Here is a 19,632-nt window from a genome sequence, read left to right as displayed (position 1 = left end):
ATGCAGAAAGCGCAGCTGGGCCCCTGGCAAGCAGGACGGGGCTAACAGGGCTGGGCAGGGGTGTGGAGAAGTTTCTGGGTTCATGCTTCAGGCTTGAAGGCTTCCTGACAAAGGTGGGATTGGAGGCGGTGAGTGAGGAGAAGTGGACTCTTCCTGCTCAAGAGGCCTGAGGCTGTCCCAAGGATGTGGCTACAAGTGAACAGAGACGTGGAACTGGGAGCAGACAGCCAAAAACCAGCTTGCCTGGATGGAATGAAAGGGTGAGGAAGAGATGAGGGTGAGCCCTGGGGGAGAGGCAGTGCTGGGCCCAAAGGAACATGGCGGCCAACAGAGACGGCTTCCATACCGTCTTCTCCCTAAGAAATGCATAGAGAAACGAATAAATGCTACTTACGTTTTATTTTTCATTGTAAAAACTTCCCAATCATATAAAGGCAAAAATAAGCAAATAAATAAATTAATTAAAAGCATGCATAATTTTACCACTTTGAGGTTATAAAGATTTCTCTTTATTTCCTTCTTGTCATTTTTCTTTAAATCTGTGTGTCTGAATATATTTATCCATCTTATAAAATTAGGACCATACTTTGTACAGTTGTACCTTGATTTTTTAATTTAATATTTTATATAGAAATCCAGCTTTTTTCCCCTAGTCCATTATTTATGGATTTAGAGATGTCATCTTCCGAAAGATGGAAGAGAGTGAGCACAGCCTTTGTCACAGCTGTGTAGAACAATGGGGTTGGTGAGGCTCTTCCAGGCCCAGGGTTTGGGTGGAGCGGAGTACTCCTTCAGCTTACCAGCACAGCTCAGGTGCTCCTCTGAGAAGGAAGAAGGCGGGCGGAGGCATGTGAGAACAGAGTTCTGTTCTCCCAGGGTGTGTGGGGAGGGAGCCCAAAGGGCTGGCGCTGTTTTGTAATGATGTGGGTCAGTGTTTCAGAGCTGAGATCAAAGGGAGGCACCGTGACCAGGGGGTGCTCACTGCCATTGTTGTCTTTTGAGAATCTCCTGTGCTCTGGGCAATGGGGCCTGCGCAAACAAGCTAACAAAGGAAGTTATATTATCCATGCTTTCCAGATGAGGAAACTAAGGCCCTCAGAGATCAATTTCCTGGTCACATAACTGGAAAATGACTGAATGTGGACTGCAACCTGGGTTTCTAAGAGTATAGCAGAACGGGAAAATATAGGCTTTGAAATAAGCAAAAAACATGGAATTGAATTACTTTTGTTGTTAAAACACAACTTTCTTTTAGACTATAAAAGTAATAAATATTATTGAAGAAAAATTGCCACTAATTTCTCTCTTTTCCCTGGTACCTTGATTTGGGAAGTCTCTGCTAGTCTGATATTCCCTGTCAGGATCTTACATTAATCCATTTGACAAAAATTTACTTTTCAATCACGCTGTATTAGTCACTGTTAAGGGGAATGAAAAAAATATATGAGAGTTAGCTCCTGCCTTCACGAAATAGTGCTATGAAATTAGGCAGCCACATGCGCGCTGTGACGCCTGTGATGAGGACTGCCACAGAGGCCTGAACCAGGCTGCGGGAGGAGGGTTCGACCTGCTGGGCGAGAGGTCAAGAAGGCTCTCCAGTGGGGTGGTTTCTTGCTCTCTGAACCCGGGTCATTTCATCTGTCAAATGAGGGAACTGGATAAGAGTGACGTCCGGCTTTAGCGTTCTGTAAGTCTCATTTTCTTTTCTTACATCGAGTTGTCACCAAGGACAGCTCTTTTCCATACCTACGGAGCTCTGGGTTCCCAGGGCAGCCTGGTCCAGAGGCCACACGGCACAGCTGCTGCAAAGGCCCCTTCTGCTGCCGTGTGGCGAGGGGCCTCCTTAGGTAGGTTTCCTGTGTCCCCGTTTGCAAGGACAGACCCGCTCAGTGACCAGTTCCGGTTCTATTTCCTCCCTCCTTTTAGCTCCCCCCTCTTTCAAAGCTTTCTGATGTCTTCTAGTGGCAGGTCATCACCTGCTCCAACCCACCCTACCCCCAAATTCCCTGGAAGAATAGAGCCCAAGGCCAAGATGTGCCAGTGCAGCTCTGGCTCCCTCCGTATCTTAGCAGAGCGCTTTGTGCACAGATGTTCCGTCAACGTGGAAGAACGCAAAGCAGTTTTCTCCTCAGGAACTTCTTCGCATGCAGTTTAAAAGTGCCTGTATTTGGTTTCTCTAGTATATGTAACAAATTACCACAAAAAGTGGCCTAAAACAAATAGATATGTTAGCTTACAGCTCTGGAGGCCGGAAGCCTGAAATGGGTCTCATCGGGCTAAAATCAAGGTGTTGGCAGGGCTGTGTTCCTTTCTGGAAATTCTGGGGGGAACATTTGTTCTTTTATGTTTGTTTGTTTCTGTTTCTGTTGCTTTATCTGGCTTCTAGAAGCTGCCTCATTCTTTGGCTTGTGGCCCTCTTCCGTCTTCGAAGTTAGCAGCGGCTGGTCGAGTCTTTCTCACGCGGCGTCACTCTGCCACTGACTGCTCTGCCTCCTCCTTGCATCTTTTAAAGATCCTTGTAACTGCATTGGGCCCATGGGATGCTCCAGGATCATCTCTCTCTCAAGGTGGGTTCATCAGCAGCCTTAATTCCATTTTGCCTGTAACATTTCACAGTTGCAGGCCACACGGATTAGGATGTGGACACACTGGGGGGCTTGTGGACACACGAGTGGTTCTGGCGTAGCCGGCCGGTGATTTTGGCGTGTCCGGCGGGTGGTTCCGGCGAGTAATTCTGCCTACTACGTTGCCTAGTGACTTTTCTTCAGGATTCTGCTCTTCAATCATCTACCCGTGCACTCACCTTGCATTTGCTGAGGTCTTGCTGTGTTCCGTGTGCTCTGCTAGGTGCTGGGAGATCAGAGGCTCACAATACCTAGTGCGTTAGGAAGCAAGAATGAACAATTGCAATGCAATCTGACGAGCACTGTAACGTAGGCGTGCAAAGGAGACTGTGGGGCTCCAGAGGAGGGGCGTCGATCCCAGGCTGGAGAAAGAGATGGCACCTGGCGTGAGTTTTAAAGGGGCTAGGACTGGGGATGGGGGCTATGCAGAAGGAACCGCGTTTGTAAGTTCCTGGGCAGCATAGTGCGCTCTGGGAGTCAGGGTGGTCTAAACTGTTGAAGCATAAGGTGCTTTCCCCACACTCTTCCTGTGCCATCCTTAAGGAAGAGAATTGAGGCTGGATAGGTAAGAATGGGCAGACCGTGGTGGACCTTGTGTGCAGTTAAGGAGCTGGACTTTATACCGTCATCACTGGGAAGCGACTGAAGAATTTCCAGCAGAGGAAGGATAGTGGGCTGATGTGCTGGCTGTTTCTAATGAGTTTCCAAGGATTCTTCCTTGCATGTTTAGTGCTTCCTTCCTTCCAGGAGCCGCACGCTGTCCCCCTTTTCTTAATGTGAGCACAGTGCAGCCATCCTACCTTTGTTGCTGACCTCTCAAGGCTAACTCTGTTGCTCATGTTGGCTAAGGCTCCTTTGAGGTCCTCAAAGGTGACCTGAAAGCATCTCCTCCCGTATTGTGCCCAGGACCTGCCCCTGTCTACCTCCCTGCTCTCAGTCTCTTTTCCCCCAGCGCCATCTTCACTGAGGTCCGAATTAGGGCAGCATCAATGAGCTGTACACGCATTTGTGTAAAATGATTGCTTGTCTTAGCAGATTTGCTGCTTCTTTGAAGGTAGTGGCAGAAGCCATTATGAAGCAGCTTCGGATAGTGACAAAAGCACTGGTTTTAGTCAGAAAACCTGGCTGTGAATCCCAGCTCTGCCATTTAACAGCCAACTGACCTTGTGAAGTCACATAAATTCTTTGAGTCTCAATTCCCTAATCTACAGAATGGGGAATGTACTAGTCAGAGTAGGCTAACTGCTGTAACCAAAATTTTGGTAGTTTAACATGATAAGAGTGTGTCTGTTACTCATACAATAGTCCGGTGGGGGTGTTCCTGGTCAGGTGGCTTTTCTGCACAGCTCTCCTCCAACCTGTGACTCAGGGACTCAGGATCCCTCCGTCTTGTGGCTTTCTCAACCCTCTCCACTCCAGGGTCCTTGGAGTCCTCCCCATTTGGCTAAAAGATGGGGAAAGAAGAGAGTGTTTGTGTTTGCATAGTTTTATGGGCCAGGCCAGGAAATGACCCACATGCCTTTTGCCCACATTCCATTAGGCAGAACCCAGTCACATGGTTGCACCCGGTTAATCGCAAGGGAAGCTGGGAAATGTAGTCCAGCTGTGTGCCCAGGAGAGAAGGAAATGGCTTACCCAACAACTAGTCAGTCTTGCCAACTCTCCCGCTATAAGGATGAATTGCTTCTAGAATTGAATTAGGTAAGTAGGTGCTAGTGCTTAGAGCAGTACTAGTAGATGTTAAGTGTTGACTGCGCGTCTCTGTGCCTTACAAAGAGTGCCTTAGAGAACCACAAATGCTTCAGGATGGAAACGTAAATTGTGACGTGTGAGATCAGTCCTTCTTAATGTGTTCTTTTAGAGTATATCAGGAAACCATGTTCAGTAAGAAATAGTCCATTAGTATTAGTACAACATACTTCCAAAGAAAATAGTCCGTTAGCCTTGGCACCCTCAGGAATAGCTCTTGTCTGACAGGGAGCGCTGTTTCCTGGCTCTGCCAGCAGCATCCCCAACCTTCCTCTTCTTCCTTTGCTGCTTCTTTTCTAACTAATTGTCAGCCTCCCCACCCATCCCCAATTTCCACATGCTAATTCCCTCCCTGAGGATTATGATGGGAGCGGACCAGGAACCATAAGGAGGGAGGGATGGTTAAGCTAGACAAGATAATAAGGGGAATAAATAAGGCAACATCATTCATCTCAAGGAGAATTACATGGAATTTTGCCTGAGAGAAAGGTCCAGATGAATTCAAAGGCTTGTGCAACTGAGTATGCAAGTCACTTGAACAGAGAGTAGAGGGAGCGCTAATGTAAATGTTTTCTAATCAAGTAAGACTTTCTTTACCCCAGACGCTAGGGTGTTATGCCTTTTCAATCCACTTCGACTTCCCTGTCCCCTTCTCCAGCCGCCAACGGTGGGATCTGAATTAGGAGTGGGAGAAATTCCACCTCCTTCCTGCATATTTCAGGACTGACGACTTTACTGGAAGAAGCATTTGTTCTTTTGAGACAGAAGCAGAAGATTACGTGTTCTCCCCTTCACCAGTTCAAGTCCTACCTTGGAAAAAGAAGTAAGAAGAAACTGTTAACTGATGTGTGCTGCCTTTAGAGCCGTCCCGGGGGCAGATATGTCTCCATCAAGCAACCGGTGGTTGAGAGCTGCGGTAGGCTCGGCACTGAACTCTGCGACCTGAGGGCTGGGGGAGCCCGGGTCGGGCTGTAATGGTGGCTTGAAAAACAAGTCCCTCTCTGAAGAAGTCCAAGAATGGGTCATTAGAAGACAGCTGCTGAGCCTTATGCATCAGGCTGAGGGGCAGGCTCAGAGAGTGATGAATAAGGGTCATTTGAAAGAAAAGACAGGACAAGTTAAAGTGAAATAATGTTGCAGCTCAGGACTCTGAGCTCTTACCCCGCCTCGGGGTGGAAGGGTTGCAGCCTGCTTTTGCTTCAGGGTGAGAACATGAAAATGACAAGGGTCCTGGCCTTAGGGGGAGTGGGAGGACAGGAGGAGGTTAGGGCTTGGCCAGGAGCTGGAGGAAGAGGAGGAGGAGTGGGTCAAAGGGCTCAGCCGTGAACACAGAGAACCCAGCGCTCAGGAGTCCAGGGTCAGAGCCCCTCAGAGTCTGGGCTTCAGAAAGGGGAGGGATAAGGACCAAGCTGTCTTCACCACTGGGAGCGGATTGCAACGTGTGGTTGTTGAAAACCTGGGTTTGACTTCCAACTCTGCCATTTGTTAGCTGGGTGAACTTGGGGAAGTTCATTAATCTCTCTGAGTCTCAGAGAGCAGCGAGGAGTAAAAGAACAATGTACGTAAAACAGTCCAGTGTCTGACGCATAGCAATCATTTGTCAAAAGTTAACTGATATTGTAAAAAAATGTTTAGTTTGATGAGGGAGATGATAGAAATTTGGGAAGGCATCCCAGACAGCGTGATAGAGTTGTCCGCATGCAAATAAAAATCTGCAGGCCTTTTTCATGTGGGTTGCCCCCATCTGAGTGAGAAGAACTGGGTCCTAGTCACAGTGTCACCGCTAACAAGCTGTGGGGCCTGCAGGCAGCTCCAGCAAGCTTTTCAGAACTCAGATCCTCATGTTTAAAGTAGGGATAACACTGAGGGCTTGGTCTGCCACTTGGGGGTTTCGTGGGGATCCGGAGGGCTGACTCAGGAGCACCTCATGAAAGGCAAGAATCCAGGCAAACGTTAGGGGTCACTGAAGGGGGCAACTGGTGCACTGAGTACACGGTGATCCCCCAAGGTGGGAGGCTAAGGTGACTAGGCAGTGGAAAGTTCTAGAAAGAGCAGAGGAAGGGGAAGGGGGTGCTGAGAGCGGGTGAGGAAGCGCTACAAAGCTGACAGCCCTTGGAGGGGCTGAGATCACCCTTAGGCTGGTCGGAGGATCAGGGTTATGACCAGGAACCACCAAACTCCAGAACAAGAGCGAAGGTAGGATTCTGTGGGAGACTGTTTTGTGCTAGGGGGTTTCCAGCTCCATGGACTAAAGCCATAGGGGCTAAAAGTGTAAAATAATGATAATAAATCACATTTATTGAGTTGGTTATTATTCATTTATCCCACGATTCCTGAGTGTCCACTATGTGCCAGTCAGTGCCTTAGGTTCTGGGGATAGATACGTCAGAGGACAAGACAGGAAAGAATCCTGTCCTCACGGAGCTGATGGCCTAAGCAGGAGAAGAGGTACCTTCTTAAAAATAAACGTACCTGCTGGGGCAACCGGATACCCACAGGTGGACCCCAACCTCACATCAAATACAAAAATTAACTCAAAATGGATCCCAGACCTAAGTGTGTAAGAGCCAGAACTACAAAACTCTTCGAAGAAAACTTGGGCATAATCTTTAGGACCTCAGCCTTGGTAATAGATTTTTAGTTATAATACCAAAAGCACAAGCAACGAAAGAAAACAGAAATTTGGCTTCATCAAATTAAAAACTTTTGTGCTTCAAGTTACATTATCAAGAAAGTGAAAAAGACAACCCACAATATTTCTGTAAACCTAATGTTGCTCTAAAAAAAATAAAATCTATTCATTTTTTTAAAAAACTCACAAAGTGGGGGTCAGGCCCAGTGCTGCAGTGGTTAAGTTCACACATTCTGCTTCGGTGGCCCAGGTTTCACCAGTTTGGAACCTCGGTGCAGACCTACACATCGCTTGGCAAGCCGTGCTGTGGCAGGCGTCCCACATATAAAGTAGAGGAAGATGGGCATGGATGTTAGCTCAGGGCTTATCTTCCTTAAGAAAAAAACACAAAACACAGAATGGGAGAAAATATTGCAAGTCATTTATCTGATTAGGGGCTTGTGTCTAGAATATACAAAGAATTTTTTGAAAATAGTCAAAAGATCTGAATAGACTTTTCTCAAAAGATGATATACAAATGGCCAATGAGCCTATAAAAGATGCTTAACATCACTAACTGTCAGGGAAACGCCAATCAAACCACAATGAGATATCGCTTCACACTCACTAGGATGGTTATAATTGAAAAAAAGAAAGAAAATGCCACTTGTTGGTGATGATAAACAGAAAGTGGAGCCCTCAAACCCTGCTGGTGAAAATGGAAAGTGGTGCAGCCACTTTGGAAAACAGTCTGGCAGGTCCTCGAAAAGTTAAACGTAGGGTTACCGTGTGACCCAGCAATTCCACTCCTAGGTGTACCCCCGAGACATGAGAACCTGTCCACAAAGCCTTATCCATGAAGGCTCATGGCAGCATAATTCGTAATAGTCGTAAGGGAGAAACAACCCAATTTTCCATCAGCCAATGAATGAATAGATCCGTGTGATGAAATGTTATTCGGCCCCAAAAAGGAACGAAGTCCTGATACATGTTACAGCGTAGACAAACCTTGAAAATATTACACTAAGTGAAACAAACTAGTCACGAAGGCCACATATTGTGTGATTCCATTTATATGAAGTGTCCAGTATAGGCAAATATAAAGAGACAGAAAGTAGGTTAGTGGTTGCTTAGGGCTGCTGGGAAATGGGGTGGGACGCAGGCTTTGAAGGTGATAGCTAAAGGGGTTTCTTTTGGAGGGGATGAAAATGTTCTGAAATTGATTGTGGTGATGGTTGTACAACTCTGTGCATATAATAAAAACCATTCAATTGTACACTTTAAATGGGTGCATTGTGTGGTAGGTGAATTATATCTCAATAAAGCTGTTACAAAAAACCAAATATATATGCTGTGAGGCGGTGACAAGTGCTATGAAGAAGCATATAGCAGCAGCGAGGATGGGGGAATGCTGCTGAGATAGAGTGATGAGGAGGGCAGCTCCAAAGTGGGCATTCCAGTGGAGACAAGAGAGAAGTGGGAGTGTAAGCTCTGTGGATAGATCAGGGGAGAAACGGTCCAGGCTGAAGGGACACGTGCACAGCCCGAGGCCGCAGAGAGCTGTCAGTGTCCAGGGACTGAGAGAGGGCCCATGTGGCTGAAACTGGGGAGCGGAGGAGGAACATTAGGAAGAGAAGGCTCAGAGGCAGCCTCCGGCACTAGCTGGATTACACAGGATGATATGGGCCAAGGCTGGAGTTCAGATTTTATATTTAGCATTATGGGAAGCTATTGGAGTCTTTGAAGCAAGCAAATGATACACGTGGATTTGTTTTTGTTTTTTCTTTTGGTAAGGAAGATTGGCTCTGAGCTAATATCTGTTGCCAATCTTCCTCTTTTTGCTTGAGGAAGGTTCTCCCTGAGCTAACATCTGTGCCAATCTTCTTCTATTTTGTATGTGGGATGCTGCCACAGCATGGCTTGATGAGCGGCGTGTAGGTCAGCACCCAGGATTGGAACCCGCAAACCCCGGGGCTGCCCGAAGCAGAGCACGTGAACTTAACCACTATGTCACTGGGCTGGCCTCCGTGGATTTGTTTTTAGAAATTACTTTGATTGTGGGTGGAGAATAGTCTTCAGGAGAATTGGAATGGAATGCCAGTAAACTAGAAAAAAAAAGGTCCTGGTTTGCAGTGTTTGCTGATTTCTGTGGTGTAAACGCTCCCACCATGGCCAGTTTCAAACTAGCACCAGTTTGTCAACAGGCCAGCAAAGCTCCTGAGTCTTTAGCAGTCAGCTCTGGGGAGCCAGTATGAGCTCCAGCACACCGCTGGCAAGAGACCAGTACAGAGGCTTCTAGAGCAGTAGTAAAGTGGAGAGAAAACGTTATCAGATTTGGAGCATAGTTTTAAAGCTTCCTCCTATTATGAACCAGGGTAGGTGATGTTCTTGCTGTATCTCTTTTAATCCCAGCCCAGGGCCAGCTTTAGCCTGTGGAGCACCTTTGCGCAGGTTGAAAAAAGACAGCCCTTTCTCTGGAAGAGGGCAGCCTCGCCCCGCGGTGCCTGATGGAGCGTCTGGAGCGCAGGCTGGATTTCAGTCTCACTCACGCCAGCTGCCCCGTGCAGGGTGCAACTGCCAGCTCAGACCAGGGCTTCCTTTTAACACTGCCGACCATGACCATGTCACGGCCTCCTTGGTACAGAAGAGAGATTGGTAGTCCAGAGGAAGTTAAGTAACTTGCCTGACATGGGGAAGATGAGATTTAAACCCAATCCACCCGATCTCAGAGTCTTCCTTGTAAAACCCCTCTGAACCTGCTTTTCTGCAGGACCTCGAATGCACTCCCATCTAGTCTCTCATCCCAAAGTGAATGTGTACACCTGGGCTGTTGGCTGTGTCCGATTCTGAGGGCAAGGTGGTGGAAGGAAGAGAAAGCACGGAGAGACCTAGGGTTGTAGATTTTTACGGCAAAATTTTATCCCTGGAGTCGTGGCAACCCAAGGTAAAGAGAAAGGAATTAGTTACTAAGTTTCTACTTTAAGGAAAGCATCTCAAATATCTTGATGTTAATTTGGAGTCTTCTCTAATTTGGGAAGAAAAGAAATTTTAGCTTCATTTTAAAGATAACACTGAGGCTCAGAGAGGTCAAGAAATGTGCCCAGGGTCACACAGCTGGTGAGTGGCAGCTTGGGCAGTAGCCTGCACTCCTTCCACATCATCTCCCAGGAGCTTGAGCTCTAGGGGTGGGCGAAGGAGCCCAGTGTGTCCACCCTTCCTCAGAAGATCATAGGCATGTTTCCGCACAGAGAGCAAGCTGCCTACTTCCTGAAATACTTTAGGAACCTGACATGAAGCCAGTTGTATGGAGATCATTTTTCACTCTTTCGACAAACATTGAGTGTCTATTATCTACCAGCCACCCCAGTTAGCATTGGGGCTGCAGTGACGAATAAGGCGTTGTCTCTGTCCTTGTAAATTAGTCCACGCCCCTCTCTAGGTTCTCCTTTACAATTTGGGACACAAATCCCATTTGCACACTCCCAGTCTATCCATGGCTTTAAGGGAACCCAGGATGCTCATGTGTTTGACATTTCCCTAAGAAGCTGTGGGAAATGGAATAAAAAACTGCAACTTCCCTTTCCTGGGCCCCAAACGTCACTTTGCCCCTTCCTCTGCCAGTTCCTGAGCGGACAAAGTCAGGAATGCCAACCACAGAATTTCCAGACAGCATGACACAAGACTCCACTTGCACCCGCTTCTCTATTCTCCAGCTCTGTAGTTTTGACAAGGGAGCAAGAACTCGTGCTGTGAGGATGCGGCGCACTTCTTTAGAGCAGGGCCTCTTCCTGGTTTGGGGAAGGACCAGAGGATTAGGCTGAAGTTTTTTTTTGTGGAAATGGAATTCAAATTGGAACCGTATGTCTGGTTTCTCTGTGCTGCAGAGCGTGGCTGGAGCATGGCCGACGTCAGCCAGATCTGGCATTCCGAAGGTCTGCTGACTATGGGACTAGCTAAGTTTCTGCTTTCTCCCTAAACGAGAGGCTGCCTCTTCCTGTTAGAACTCACTTCTGGTGATGAGGTGGTGTAATCTGATGCCCAGGTGTGTCTGTGTGAGTGTGAGAGTGCGTGAGTGTGAGTGGAAAAGGGCGGCTGCGGAGGGTTAGTTCTGCATTCAGTTCAGCAGCCCGATAGGGTGAGCCCTGGGCCCCTGACCTCTCACTGTACTCGCCGCCCGGGAGGTGGTCCGCTCTGGCAGCTCAGCTGGGTTTGAATCTCCACTTCATAACTTACTAGCTGAGTGCCTTTCTGCAAGTTACTTGGCTTCTGTGTGGGTTCCAGTTATCTATCGCTGCATAACAAGGCACCCAACTTCTAGCGGCTTAAAGCAACAGTTAATTACGATTGCATCTCACAATTCTGTGACTCAGGAATTCGGATAAGTCGCAGTGGGTATGTTCGGTATCTGTTCCTTGATGTCCGGGGCCTCGGCTGGCATGATTCGAATGACAGTGCTGAAACAGCTGGGCGCTGGTTGTGGATTCTCCCTCTCCATGTGTGTGCATGTATGCGTGTACATATGCATGCATGTATGTATATATTTTGTCCCCTGTTAGGTAGACTGTCTTTGGGGTCAGGGGTGGCCGTGACTATTTTGTTCAACGCTCTATACTCAGTGCCTAACACAGTACCTGATATACAGAAGATGCTCAATAACCATTTCTTAAATAAATGAATGAATTCCTCTTACATCTCCAGTTTGCTTGGGCAAAAGACAGCAGGCTACAATAACAAGAAAGAGCATAGAGGGCCAGGGTGCTCAAGGAGCTTTCTTTTTGTTCTCTCCACTTACATAAACACTGCTCAGTTCCCCCCTGAAATGGCTGGAGTTAATAGTTACATCTTTCGTACATAATACAAAATATCACGTACACAATACAGAATACATTTTGCAGTTGATACATACACCTTGATGAGTTCGGGGCTCTCAGATTCTTACCTGTACCGTTGCTTAGGATAATAGAAAACGCCTGCATTAATTAATTTGGGCTTTTCAGATTAATAGGTTCTGGGAATAAATGGCAGACACAGAGTACTTTAAGATTTTTGAATGACAAATCAGTTGGAAATGTCCTCTACTGTAATTTTCACCTCTCCCTATTTTGGCCCTTAGTGTAAGATCCTTCAGCGTCTGCCATTCTTCATCTCATCCTCAGACGAGCACTTCCCAATATAGAATGGACAAAAATACTCTTCAGCAGAGGGAAGTGGCAGTGGGGTGGTGAGGGCGTTTGCATCCTCTCGCTCTGCCTCTGTGGTGTGTGCACGGCGACACGCGTCCTCCTCTGGGCCTGCCGGGATGGGCATGGAGCCGCTCCTCCCCAGCGGGAAGGGGCTGGGGGGTCTGGAGTCTCGGGGTGAGGCTGGCCTCGGAAGACCGCTCTTAGTGGGAATGGCCGCTGCTGTTGCTCTTGGGGAGATGTAGTTCTTTCTACCAGTCAGGGGGCGGGTGCCCAGAGACCCCCTGAAACGGTATAAACCTAGGAGTAGGAGCACAGATCCAGAATCTGAGGGTTGTAGAGCTAGGATTAAAGTTTACTCGAGACCCCAGAGTCCTCCTGGATAATCCCCTCACTGCGCAGGAGAGGAAACTGAGGCCCAGGGAAGGGAGGCGATGTGGGCTGAGCAGTGGTGTGCCAGGCCTGGAAGCCAGGCTCCCGAACTCCAACTTCAGAGTTCAAGGATCTGGATGCCATCGTTCTCTGCAAACTGTGGAGCGCTGTGAAAGAGTAAGGTCGTTACTAATATTGTTACGATCGCGTGTCCCTTGGAGGCTCACATGGGAAGTGTAAATGGAAAGGGAATGGGAGCTCATCTGGGAATCTCCCTTCTCTCCAGAACAGTGACCACCCGCCTCCCCTCTCCCTGCCACAGGCCTCCACACACTGGTCCTCCCCTACTCTGAGCTCTGGCCTCCTTGCTGTTGTCTTGGACCACGGCCCGGGTGGAAACAAGACATACATTTCAGAAAAGTGGGTGCAGAGGAGAAGGAAGTGCATGACAGGTGCTTCGGTGAGCCTTCGACCTATTCAGAGGAAATGGACGAAGCGTGAGGACTCCAGAGAAGGGCAGCACGAGTCCCCTTATTCTCCTCCCTTCCCTCCTCCCAGCCCTGTCTCCAGGGGTTCCGAAGATCCAGCGCTGTGGGGAGCAGGAGGCTGGAGTCCTTGTTCTCAGCCCCGTCCGGCATTGGCATCGGCGCCCCTCTGTGGTCAGAGCCCGGCTGGCCTCTGTGAATTGTGTCTGGGAGGAAATGAGATCTCCCTACACCAGGCCATTTCCAGGCTTCCTGAACAACCAAGAGCCCTGGGAGAAGGAATGAATATTTTATAAAAGGCCATAAAACATAATTTGTTCCTTTGAGTGAATTAGAGTCTGTAGTTAAAAAAAGAGAGAAGTTACCATCAGTGGAGCAGGAGTTTTGCATTATTTAGCCCCAGCTATTTCATTTCATCAGCAAAGCAGAAGAACTAGAACATTAAAATCACACTCTTTGATCCTCAGAAAGGGAAGCAGCATCTTGAAGGCCCAAATACATACGACTTAGATTCACTCAGCAAAGGAGAGCCGCCGTCTCCCCGGGGTGCTGGGGGCAGATCGATGCTTTGATGGGGCCAGGCCAGTCCGCAGCCCAGCCTCACCTTACTGTGCCCATCTACTTGCATCAAAGGGTGAAAGGGGAGTGAGTGATCCTGGTGGAGTCACCTCTTTCTGCTAGGACCCTCCCTAACTTACCCCTCCTCCTCTCCTGAAGCAACCCTCCATTCCCCAAGGCTGGAAGAGGAATTGGAGCCCAGAAGAGAAAACAGACTACAAATGGACACTACACATGCCCGGTCCAGTCTCTGCCTCCCAACTGACACCCTGCCTTACAGGGAACGACTCTGAGACCCTGTCTTCCCACTCTATTCTGGGGACCTCTCCTTCCCAACAGAGATCTTCTCTAATTTCTCTTTTACAGCTATAGGTTTCCCCAAATTCTTGACCCTGAGGGAAAGCGGAAAATCATTTTACTTTTGTTTTGTCGCAAAGCAATTTAACTTCCTTTGCCTTAAACTCTCCATCCCAAACCATATCCTGGGCTTTGTCATTCTTAACCGTAAAGCTCTTTAATTTGTTTTCAGAGCTAAAAGGACTTTCTGTCCCATTGACTCTACCTTTAGCAAAATCAACAATAGACGTAAACTTTAAAACTGCAGTTTCTTTAACTCTACCAAAGGTTCCAGATCAATCTATTTGTGGTCATATTTGAAGAACTTGTCCTTCACTCCAGTGTTGGAAGAGGCAGGAGCGTATTCTCTCCGTCTTTCCAGAACATACTCTGAAAGTCACGGCTCTTCGTGTTCTTCTGTTACTGGGCTGGCTTTGGTACCCTCACCCTCATGCCCATCATTTGGGGCAATGTCTACAGTTAGATACGGCTTTCTGTGTCTTGCCCGGCTCTCCTTCCTTCTACCACCCATGGCCTCCCTCCTGCACACACATGCACACACGCTGGTGTTCACATACGCAGCCATCAGAATTTGCTTTTACTCCATTAGTGCCTTGAGAAGGACGGTGTTATTGTAGGTGAAGGGAGAGCCTTCTGGACCCGTGGCATCCCTCCAGTTACCCGCTTAGTAACCAGTTCTCTCTGCAAAGGCCACGTGCTCTCTTCATCTCTTCTTCCCGGTTACTTTATCCTCCTTCTGTTCCTCACTGTTGAGCAACTAACAAGATGAGCAATTGTTATGTGAAGGATATTGCGCCAGTCAGGTGAAAAAGATATAAGAGACAGCGTCCTTGTTCTCATAATGCTTGGGATCTATGGGAGCTTGTGCTTCTCTCTCATCTGCCACATCGTCCTAGAAGAGTTTGCTATCTATAATCCATGGGGTAGAGAAATCCTACTTAACAGGGAATTAAGTGATCTGGATTCTAATCATTGTAGCCATAAGACCATGGAAAAACCATTTACTCACTCTACAGCCCTGTTCTGGCCTCAGCAAAATAATGCAGTTGAGTGGGGTGATGTTCACTGTCTTTCCTAATTCTTGGTTTCCATGCTTTAATTTTTTCAAATTATGTTTGACAGTATGCAAATCTCTCAAGATGTAATGTTTGGTGAAAAATAGGTTTCCATGGTTAAATCCATTTGGGAAACGTTGGGTTAAATAATGTTCAAGAATGTATCAGAACCTTTAATATTCTAATGTCTATAGTGAACTTTTCTGAGATAGTTAAAGTATCAGATTCCCAAACTCTTTAAATTGGGGAGTGTGTGTGTGTAAACATCTATTAACATGATGCAAAACTAGAATTGTGTAGAATACAGTTAGGGGATGACGAGCAGAGTACCCCTCACAAGAGCTCTGGAATCAGGACTGCTTGCGTTTGGTCCCACTAGTTCCACAACCTGTGAAATTGTTTAACTTTTTTGTGCTTCAGTTTTCTCATTTTTGAAGGAGGTAGAGAAAGCTCCTACCTCACAGCTCTTAGCAAATTGCTTTGAATACAGTAAGCATTCACTAAATGCTTATAATTAACTTTCATTATGTTTAGTAAATATTCATTAAAAAGCTAACGAACAAAAGGTACATATAACCTTTTATCATAAGACTTAGCTTTAATCTGTGATCCCACTGGAGATGTCAGCTAGGACACGAGAATTAGACAACAGGTTGTTGCTACCTCAGTAGTCTAGAGTTAGGTCAGAAAATGGACAAGGAAGAGGGAAAATTCAGACTAATTCAATATGAACGCATGTGGAGATCTCTACAGAACAATATAGTAGGGGGAGAAGTAAGCAACAACAAGAGGAAACAAGTTGGCCAAAGTTAAGCTTTCTAAGTGAATTTCACTATTCATGCTCAATTTTTTTTTCTTGTACTCATAGAAAATAGAACATTAATTACCTCTGTTGGATGTATCTGCCAAGCAGATAGGCAAGTAGGTATGTAGGTCAGAAGAGGCGAGGTCATGCTGTAGTGACAAACATCCCATAAATCTCAGCGGGATATGCTAAAGGATTGTTTATTGCTCGGACTGCATATCCCTCACTGGTGTTCTTGGTCCTCTGCTCTGTGTCCTTCAGTCTGCGTCACAGGCTGACGGAGCAGCTACCTTCTCAAGTGCTTTGGACCGTTATGGCAGAGAACAAAAGCTCTGGTAATTAAGTGCTACAGATTCCTAGGACACACGTCAGAACTCATGAGCTGGAACTAGTCACATGACCCCACCCCACCATACATGGACCAGGAAGGACACGATTGTACCGTGTGCCCAGAAGGTGGAGAGCTGGAAATATTTGGTAAATGGCAGTAATGACTATATCAACTGCCCTTCTGATCACGAAATGTTTGGCTCCCATGGGCAAAATATACCTACTCACTCCTGAAGGGCACAACCCAAAAGCCCTATCCAGCCCTGGCACCCAACTGAAGTTCTAGGATCTCTAATGGTGTGTCTTTACATTAGGGAGTGACATGTTCTGGTCTCTACATCAGTTATGAATGTGGCTTCTCCTAATTCAGGGACTTAGGGAACCAAACAGACAAGTTATCTTCCCCTCTCCCACAACACAACAGACAATGGTTGATTCGGGCTAGGAAAACTTTAACAAATATTCCCATTCAGAAAGGGGACAACTGGAAGAAGCAGAGCATCACTGGTCCACAGGGATTCTTAAAGCTCGCTAAGCAGAACGAGGCCCTCATTTAACTGCTTGAGAGGGTCTCCCAGCCCACTGTTCTCTGCCTCTTAGCTTCCCCCTCTGGAACATTCCTTTTTCTCTATCTTCCTTGGTCACACCTGAGATAAGCATTGCAGCCGACAACCTCTGTGGGGACTGAGCAGCTTCTCCACCTGCTTCTTGACCATAAAAATTCAGGGGCCCAAAGGTTGTTTCAAGTCTTGAACACTAATGAATGGTTTCGCCCAGTCCATGATTCCTTGAGTGTGACTGTCTTAAAATCTTCTTAGGCTTTTTTCTACCTATCGGTTCCAGGTGGCTCTATGTGCCAATAGCCAATGGCCACACCCATGGTTCTTCTTGAGATGAACCTAGAAGTGGACGATTTGAGTCTATCAGCTTTCTGTGGGAGGTTGCACTCTAGCCTCTTTTTTTTTTTTCCTAAGCCACTTTGTCCAATTCAAATGATTTTTCCTTGAGGAGGGGGGAGCCACAACTTTGATTAGATTTTTACTCTAAAACCCCTTATTGCATTCAGAAGTATTAACAATGGGCACGACTGCCCTTGCTTGATGGAGTGCGTGATGCGAGCCTGAGTCGTAATCAGCCCTGTCACAGAGAGGTCTTTTAAGTTTTGCTCACTTTTTATTGGGGATGAGAAGCAGTTGCCTCTGTGAACCCTGGAAATTCCCACATTTCTGGACTCTCTCTTGTTCTTTTCATCTCCACTTGCTAAGTGACCAATTCTTTCCTGAGCTCATCAATGTCCTGTACCACACTGTCAGATGCAGCCAATAGTAGCCACCATACAATACTAATGATCTGTTTTCAAATCTTGCTAAACGTGCAAGTTTTTAGGTACATTATCCGCCTTCTAAGCTATCACGGGGAGTAATTTTCACAAATTTGTGATACAAACAAGCTCTCTTGGGATCCTCCCTGAAAGATAAGCATTTCTTTATAGATTTATTTCTTGCTGTGGTTAGTCATTTCCTAAGGCTGTTGATTTGCATGGCACAGATGTCTAATGCATTCCTTTTCCAATATACAGCTTCACTCTAGCAAAAGCCGTTAGATTTTTCTCTAGTGAATTGTGGAGCCTCATCACCATTACCACTTTGTAGTTGATATCATCATTATCATCATTAAAAACTTTGACGAAGCAGCTAATTATAAATGATGCTTATCTACGGAATATGTGTTTGCATTTGTCCTTCTCCTTGTCTACTTTAGTCCCAGGGAAAGCCCAGGAGGGAAATAGTCATGTGCTTCTGAAGACTAAATTAAAAGAAGGGGACTTTTGGTCTAAGAGTTATGCTACCAAGTGTGGGCAGGGGACATCAATTAGTTTGTAGAGCCAGCAGGTGTCACTGGCAGGAAATTAACCCTCGAAGTTCAAGACATTGATTTCTTTTTAATGTAACTCTTAGATGACCAAACTGTGTGTATGTGTGTGTGTAGGCGGGGAGAACAGAAGGAATATAACAAAAGTTGTCTGCAAAGTGGAGTATAGACTCACCCAATCATCCATTACTCTCCTCATTGACCCCAAGATTTAAAACTTCCCTCCCTCACCTCCCCAGCAGAGAAAATGGGGGAGGGTTAAGAGAAGGAGTAAAAATGACGCAGGAATAAGGGGGCTGGGTCACGTGGGACGCTGTCTTCTGTAGGAGGAACTTACGAGTTGGCCGTCCTGAAGAACGGAAGGACCAGGCCAGTGAGCCTTGCCCAGAGGTGAGACAGTCAGACGAGGGACACAGGGTCTGACTCACCACACCTACCCACAACCGCCTCTGTGTAGTTTGCCTTCTACAGCGAAAGCTAAAGAGAGGGCTGACTCTTCTCAGGGAGCGGGTGTGCACGCGTGTACACAGGTGTTTACTCGGTGGGAACTGAGGGAGTTGACCACTCACCACTCTTTTCTGTCACAGGGGCCTGTGGGTGAGAGGGCAGTGAAAAGAACCATTCCCAGAGATTATTCAGAGAAACAAGACTAAGTTTATGACCACCACTCTCTCTCCCCAGAGGAAAACTACAAGGATCCTGTGCAGGGTAATGACAAGTGCACAGCGTACACGTGTGCGCATGTGCATACACACACACACGGAGCAAAATAAAAAATGTTATAAAAGAAACGTGGGAAATAGAATAGAATGATCATGTACATACCTGGGATAAGTACATTTGAGGTCCAGGGCAGAGATAAGAATATAAAATGGTTATCAACTCGTGTCCCCTTTTACGTGCTCATCTCAGTTGGTATGTATGTCCACTTGTAGGTGGTTCCTCCCTACTGGCCCCTTTTTTCCCACCATGCACTCCTGATCTGACGGAGATATTGTGTTCAGGTGGCAGGTCAGCACGGGCCTGAGGGGTGGGAACCCTGTGGTCTGCCCCCAGTTGTTGGTTTCCAGGACAACGCCTCCTGTTGGTTTCCTTCTAGCTCACTGACAGCCCCTTGGTCTCATTTGCTGGTTCCTCTTTCTCCTGAACTTGAATGTAAATTGCAGAGTACTGTGAAGGACGTGATCTTGGTCATGCTTCCCTTCATAGTCCACATTCTGTCTCTCTAGGAGACTTTAGTGCCATGGGTTTAAATATGTCTAAATATTTTTAATTCATAAATCATAAATTTCCCTACCACGCTCCAGACCTGAATAAACAATCGCCTCCTTGACTTCTTCATCTGCATGTCTAAGTTTGCTTCTCCAGTTTAATATGTCTAAAAACAGGGCTTCATTGATCCCAAATAGTTAACCCCTCATCTCCCTTGTCTCAATAAATGGCGTTGCCAACCCACCTAGTTGCTCAAACCCCAAACCTGGTATCCATTGTTTATTTTGTGTGTCCTTTTCACCACCAATTCTGGCTGACTCCATCTCGCAAACACCCCTCCTCAATCTCCTACCTCCCCCCCGACTCTCTCTAGTTACCCCCCCAATCCCCTACCTCCCCCCACTCTCTCTAGTCACCCCCCC

General features: G+C 46.9%; 1 protein-coding gene across 1 annotated transcript in view; it reads left to right on the top strand.

Moving 5' to 3' along the window:
* The window catches only part of GALNT8 (polypeptide N-acetylgalactosaminyltransferase 8), a 62,599-nt gene extending 57,123 nt beyond the window's left edge, over positions 1-5,476 (top strand). Inside the window, exon 11 of the mRNA XM_046681412.1 lies at positions 5,032-5,476. Within this exon, the coding sequence (XP_046537368.1) occupies positions 5,032-5,100 (69 nt within the window). The 3' untranslated portion in view covers positions 5,101-5,476. The remainder of the gene's footprint in view (positions 1-5,031) is intronic.
* The last annotated feature ends 14,156 nt before the right edge of the window (positions 5,477-19,632 follow it).

This window comes from Equus quagga, chromosome 1, assembly GCF_021613505.1.
Source record: "Equus quagga isolate Etosha38 chromosome 1, UCLA_HA_Equagga_1.0, whole genome shotgun sequence".
NCBI classification, from domain to species: domain Eukaryota; kingdom Metazoa; phylum Chordata; class Mammalia; order Perissodactyla; family Equidae; genus Equus; species Equus quagga.
Note: the sequence above shows the minus strand (reverse complement) of the source record. Positions and strands in the feature narration are given on the sequence as shown.